The sequence below is a fragment of the Setaria italica genome, chromosome III (genome assembly GCF_000263155.2).
Source record: "Setaria italica strain Yugu1 chromosome III, Setaria_italica_v2.0, whole genome shotgun sequence".
NCBI classification, from domain to species: Eukaryota; Viridiplantae; Streptophyta; class Magnoliopsida; order Poales; family Poaceae; genus Setaria; species Setaria italica.
In genome coordinates this window covers 9,446,785-9,453,285 of record NC_028452.1, presented here as the reverse complement: position 1 = coordinate 9,453,285, position 6,501 = coordinate 9,446,785, and the positions used below count along the sequence as shown (strand labels likewise).

General features: G+C 42.7%; 1 protein-coding gene across 2 annotated transcripts; it reads right to left on the bottom strand.

The window, feature by feature from the left end:
• Positions 1-581: 581 nt before the first annotated feature.
• Positions 582-5,204, bottom strand: LOC101773207 (probable isoprenylcysteine alpha-carbonyl methylesterase ICME). 2 transcript variants are annotated; one of them, XM_004961074.3, is made up of 12 exons: positions 4,859-5,204; positions 4,099-4,175; positions 3,858-3,927; positions 3,704-3,784; positions 3,549-3,623; positions 3,298-3,399; positions 3,034-3,171; positions 2,584-2,649; positions 2,369-2,509; positions 1,767-1,857; positions 1,147-1,312; positions 582-1,052 (listed from the first exon to the last, which is right to left on the bottom strand). In XM_004961074.3, the coding sequence occupies exons 1-11, from the start codon at positions 5,095-5,097 to the stop codon at positions 1,151-1,153; spliced, it is 1,242 nt and encodes a 413-aa protein (XP_004961131.1). In that variant the 5' UTR covers positions 5,098-5,204; the 3' UTR covers positions 582-1,052; positions 1,147-1,150. The 2 variants fall into 2 exon arrangements, with proteins under 2 accessions (XP_004961131.1, XP_022680779.1); XM_022825044.1 differs by having other exon boundaries at positions 1,147-1,242.
• Positions 5,205-6,501: the final 1,297 nt, after the last annotated feature.

The window sequence follows — 6,501 nt, the reverse complement described above, 5'->3', positions numbered from 1 at the left end:
CAACAGGGATCCAGAGCTGACCATTTCTATCACCTCAGCACCGCAATTTGCTTGTTTTGACTCTCTGACATCTGAACAGCTTCGCACTAACATCTGAACTGCAATGGTGACGAGGATTACATGTGTCATCAGGAGCAAGTTTTGACTCTCTGACACGGACGCGTGCTCGCAATTAGGTGACCTAATGAGTTTGTGCAGACGTGATGAGATGCAGCCACAGACCGGCATACCCCATACGGCGAGCAGAATCCTTTGGACGAGATTTCGTCGTAGGCCGCCGACACGGGCGCCGATGCTGGTCACCTAACATGCCTTGCATGCACGGTGAGAGTTCAGGGAGGGAGGTGACAGGTGCGAGACCATTACACGACACGCACTGCCCCTCCTACAACTACATGAGGCTGCGACACGGCGCGGGGGCGGCACCGACCACCCCGGCACGCGCCGCGGGCAGCGGCGGTTGCCGACACCGTGCTCTGTTCGAAAATGTCTGAGCTCAACGGCAACAGATATATTGCTCCTGTAGGATATTTCCTACTCCAAAAATATAGTGCTTAAGGTTGAATTTGATTCTTTTTATATAAAAAAATGTATGACATGTCTGTATATGTGTCGCAAGTTCATCTAACTTCTCATGAATTGGCGATATATTCTTAAGATACAACATCCTATTCTATTTACAGATCGTATTGGTCATTCTATACACTTTGTACGAATTTGTCAAAAAAAAAAACAAAAAAACAAGTTTAAACACGGCACAAGTATGTAGTAGAGCATTGCCTACAGCCTACAGCCTAGAGATCCCACAAAAACCTTCTTCGATCAGTGACCACCTGGCGCCCCCAAGCAAGGCATGTTTCTTTTTTTGAGAGAGATTCTGAGCCCCCATGTAGTTCCTACTTCCTAGTTCGCCATCTTGGCACACATGCACAGATGCCTAGCTTTCTTGTGCATTCAACCTAAATACTATTAACATACAAATGTCTTGGAGAAAAACCTTTCTGCTTGCAGACCTACCACAATCTCAGCAGCACAAAAAGACAGCAGTTCATCTGAGAACAAGTACCAAAATAGAATTAGAAGAAACCAAAGCTGAAACAAAAGATCAATCTGACTGCAGAATATTGATATGAGAAGAAACAAAACCTGTTCAGAAGGGACTAATTTGGCGTGCCAGCTTTATTTGCCACTCATAAACCAGGCGTTCAGGGGTAGGTGCCAAAGCGTCGTTCTCGCGGGCATCTGCATCATCAGCATGGATGACAGAAATAACATCTTCAACCAGTTGGTCTTTGCCGCCTCTAAGCGGATCCTAAAATGGAGCATCAAGTCAAAACCATGAACAAACATGTAAAATGGCAGCAATCAAATAGGTCTTTACTGTTTCACTGTGGTTCTAGAAGAATTAAAGCACACTCTCTTAAAGAGTGTAGACAATTTTTAGTCAACCATTTTTTTTCCTTAAGATTTCAGTAAAGTGACGACATCCATGACCACAAATCTTATGAGCTCAGGCAAATGTTCAGGTTCTTTTTTCTTTCTTTTGGAATAAAACATGATGAAGTTCATGCAGTAATTTATGTAAAATGAACATTGTTCTGCAGTTCTCATTTGAGTTATACAAACAATTCATGAAATTTCAGTCTCATTCACATAGCATCGTGCTAGTTGATCAATTAATACTAAAGCTTAAAAACTTAAAAGCGCATGAGCCAAGGTGATATAACCACTTCAGCACTCATATTCCGACATTCAAGAAAACCTACCTGTAAAAATACATCAGTATGCGTCTTTCCTTCATACAAATGTAACTTTACTTTCCCGCCAGTTTGTTTAAGGACATTTGCAAAAGTTTCACTGCACGTAAAATAAACAGTGTTATTCCCAGCTTAAAGATGGAGCAAGAAAGGATTGTATAGAATAGAAAGACAAATTAGTGTCCCCAACTAATAATTTAGCAGTTAATATAAGCTTGGTTTCAGAAATGAAAGACAGTGACAAAATATTTTTCAGAAAAAAAGCCTTCAAGCAGCATGAGAGAGAGTGTTTGCATATAATGATACAGTTGGAAAGTCCAAGCGTTTCTGGAACTTGATGCTCTTGCTAATTAAGCCTGGTTATGAAGTATTCTAGATGTTATTGAAAACCAGAGTCTAAATTGGAATAATGGTTCCCATCTACAAGCAGAATTCCAACCCAGGATAAATTGCTGGAATGTGGCTTCAGCTTTATTTATGTTTTCATTATTCAATTTGAATTTGAGGAAAAAAATATGAAAACCTGAATACAGGAATAGAAATATGTAGTCATTTAAGGTACAAAATAACACAGTTCAAAAGAGCTACCCCAGAAGGAAGAATAATCAAACCTGGCAGATGATGGTATGGAGTAATCTGCTGTGCCATGCATTAGTACAATATGAGGTAGTAGAGCTATTGCTTCAGCACTTGATTTCTTGGCGACAATTTCAGGAGAGAAATGTGGCAACGATTCCTCTCCCTCCATTATACTGAAATGTACTTGTATTCAAGTACTAGTAAAGAAAGAACACAACTACAACAGATGCAAAAACAATTTTTTTACCTGAGAAATACTGAACGATAAAGGCCACGCTCATGAAAGTGGTCGACCAAATTTTGGATGTTGTATCTACAAAGCGTAAATGAGTATATATATCATGTAGGATTGGTAACGCTACATTAGTATCTCAGTTTGGGACCAGCTAAAACAGAGTGGTTGTAGTACTGTTCATCTGATAGTTTATTGTACATTCTTTTGTGCTAAAAGGAAAATTCAGATGGCCAAAAGTCAAGAAGCAGATTGTTGACCTTTTCTAGAAGTGAAGGGGTAGAGACATGTTCATAAATTGAAGTTCATGATTCAAGCATGTTGCAAACATTTTCAGTGTTTATACTGGATAAATAACTTTATGTGCTAGCACCCTTAAGAAGTGATTGGTAATATATATTATTTAATTAAGAATAGGCATTTACAATTATAACAAAACATCTGCCGAGGCCTTCAAGTTCTCACCCTCCAGACAAACCAAAATATGCTTTTATTTGAGCCACATTCCAAGAGGTGTGATCTCCCTTAGATTCTTTAACTGCTTGCTCTAAGAGAGCACAGGCTGCAATATGTGCTCCTGCTGATTGACCCATCAAGTAGATTCTGTAGATTCATTATAGATTGATTTATTAAAATTTAGCAATTATAATAAAATATCTAAAGCAGAGCACCACAAAACTCCAAGAGATAACTTCAGTACTAGCAAACAAATGACAAGGTACCACTTACTTATTAGGATCCCCTCCATAGCTAACAGCATTGTTACAAATAAATGATATCGCCTCAGAAGCATCACTGACCATGTCACTTATTGTTCCTTGAGGAAAATTTCTGCCAGGCGTATTCATGTTTCGCCAAGCAAACCAAGAGAGATCAACTAGTCAATACTCACCAGTAAAAAAAAATACAGGTTAAAAACATAATGGTAAATTAAATATACATAGTGAATACATCACAAAAGACTTTTAAGGCATCAGCACCTGTAATCAATACAAGCGACTATAATTCCTCGCTCTGCTAACCGCCTTCCAAGAAGAGCACCCCACGCCTTGTAACTAAATATAAGCCATATCAGTAACAAGGAAACATGCCATGACGGAACTCTGTAATGCATTGTGAGGAGGCTGTCACTTACCCAATGATCCAAGCTCCACCAGTTACAAATGCCACAACTGGACTGGATTTGCTGTGATCTCTGGGTATGTACAAATCCAACCTGCATGATATAGACCTCTGTAAATCTGGCGCACTTCAATAAATCTGTTGCATTTATATAGCACACAACTTACCTATTTCTAGGTTGCTCTCCATAAACTACACTTCTACAAACCTGACTTGAAAAGAAATAGTAGTACCCAACTGAAAACAGAAAAGGGGGTAAAACGTTAATTGTTAGAAAATATGTATATCAATAGCATCAAGAAAAAGGTTGAAAATGCAAGCAGTTTTAAATGGCAAAGAGGGGGAAACTATATGTAAACATAATATTTAAAAGATAGCCAGCCAAAAGCTAAATTACTTATCATGCACCTTTTATGAAACCAGGCATGAGTAAAACTGCATATAGAAGGAGCGCAATAAGCTGCGATATCCACCGATAACCTATCCTGAAAAATCAGAAAGCATGTAAAAAAATTCAATCATGAAGCTGTGCATTTGTGTGTTGTACTGAAAGGACAACAAATCTTGAGTTAGCAACATAAATTAACATTTCGATAAATGCATGGAAAAGATGCCACAGCATCCCTCAGGAACAGACGAAAAAATGCAAAACAATGTTTAGTAACTTGGTCCCAATATTACAAGTTCTTATCACCTTAAGAAATAGAGATACAGGTTCTTATAAATTATTACCCTTGACCACCCCACACATAGTACACAACTACACATCAACTGTAATTTAGGTAAGTTTAAGTTTTTTTACTCGGGGTTGGCTCAAAAATACAACCAAGTTAAGATTTCAAAACAGAAAATGAGAAAATAAAATGAAGGGAGTGACCCAGCAAGCAGAACTACTTTGTACCCACTTGTTGCATCCCTAACTGTAAATACATAATCATCTGCTGGAGATGCAATTCTCCAAACGGTAACCACTGTCGACCAAGCATACAGTAAACGAAACTTTTAAAACTGAAGCTAACTAGCCAAGCATAGAAGAATATCAAAGCATCTAACGTTATAACCACCACGTGATCGCAGCATCCGAAATTTCGGCAGGGACCGGTGCCAGCTACATTCAGAGAAAGAGGAGATCGCTAATCGCCAGCAATAATTGGTAAACGCTGATCACCCGAGGTATCCGAGCAGGGTGAAGGCGAGGCCCGTGACGAGGTACGTCTCGGCGGCGGCGTGGCCGACGTCCTCGCGGAAGGTGGACCGCGTCCCGTCGCCCGCGCGGCCGCTGCGGGGACTCGAGTCGAGCGGGACGGGCCCGGTGCGCCGGCGCAGGCCCTGGGGCGCGCCGCGCGGGACGAACGCCTCCGTCTCGGCGCCCGCGTCGCCGGCGGAGGGCTGGCTGCCGGGCTGCATTGCCACGCCGCCGGCGGTTGAGAGCGTTGCGGTGGCGCGGGGGGTGAGGAGAGTGGATCGGGCTGGCGGGACGAGTTGGTGGGTTGAGCGGAGTCATGGAGAGATTGGGAAAGCGGGGAGCGGGGAGAGGGGTGCGGAGAGGCCCCCGCCAAAATTAGGAGGCGAATGAGCGCGCGAGTCGGCGAGAGTGCGCGTGGGTGTGGGTGTGGCTGTGGGCGCGAGAAGGGGGGAGGACGGGAGGACGCCGGATCGCGGCGAGGCCCATTGTGGACTCATGGGGTCGCCAGCACCCGCGGCCTGGTTTCAGCAAAGTTCACGAGGCCCATATGCCCAGTTCTGCTCACATGAGGCCACAGACCACAGCCCTGGTAGGTTGGGCCTCTTTTTTCTTTAAAAAAAAACTCAGGGCACAACGTAGGCCTGTTCGCTTCAGCTTATCAACCGGCTTATCAGCCACCGAACAATATTTTTCTCTCACAACAAATCAGTTGTTTTAGCTTTTTAGCCGGCTTAAAAGTTCAGCCGAACAGGGTATATATCCCTTGAAAAAAAAACAACGCTAGGAACTATGAAGGTTCTCGGAGGTCAACCAACCTCAGCAAGTCAGTAGCAGTGAGCCACTGGGTCTGTTCGCTTCAGCTTATTCAGCCAGCTTATCTGCCACCGAATAGTATTTTTCTCTACAACAAATCAGCTGTTTCAGCTTTTTAGCCGGCTTATAAGTCCAGCCGAACAGGCCCATATCTCTAGGTGCCAGTTCCATCGCAAGGCAGACTGATTCAGATGTTCTCGTTCTTTTCTACAGCTGGGAAGCTTTGTATGTTTAGTTCATTTTCCGTCGCGGTTTATTTTGTGATCTCCTCCTTTGAGGAATTAGGACTGTTCAGTTCCAAGTTCCAAATTGTGGGACTATATCTACATGCAAAATAATACCTATGAACTAAAACAGCTAATACGGCCTATAAATTGTACAAATTGAAACGGAGGGAATAGTAATTTTTGCAAATAAGATTTTAAAGTAATCCCTTGTGGAATCCCGTGTGTATCTATTTCAGCATTAAGTTGGTCTACCACCAAAGGCAGGCCAACTTAAAATCCAGGACCTGTTCGGCTGGACTTATAAGCCGGCTGAAAAGCTGAAACGGCTGATTTGTTGTGAGAGAAAAATAATGTTCGGTGGCTGATAAGCCGGCTGAATAAGCTGAAGCGAACATGCTACCAAACTAGCGAAGCACTCAGCTCGGTGACCCAAACCATTAGCACATTGGGAACCTGTCACTGGAGGAGAAACACAAGCAGCGTTTCCTCCGCATGTGTCAGGGGTCACTGCCTACGCATGCCATTGCAGCTATTCAAGATCTTGTTTTGAGGCAATTTTTGAATCAACACACGAAAAGCACTCGA

What these genes read in the sequence shown, in the direction of transcription:
- LOC101773207 (XM_004961074.3), bottom strand. Translation starts at nt 5,097, where the DNA reads ATGCAGCCCGGCAGCCAGCCCTCCGCCGGCGACGCGGGCGCCGAGACG. An exon ending in CATGCCTGGTTTCATAAAAG is followed by an intron (nt 3,928 to 4,098) that starts GTGCATGATAAG and finishes TTCTGTTTTCAG; the next exon opens with TTGGGTACTACTATTTCTTT. An exon ending in TCCATACCATCATCTGCCAG is followed by an intron (nt 1,858 to 2,368) that starts GTTTGATTATTC and finishes TTTTACGTGCAG; the next exon opens with TGAAACTTTTGCAAATGTCC.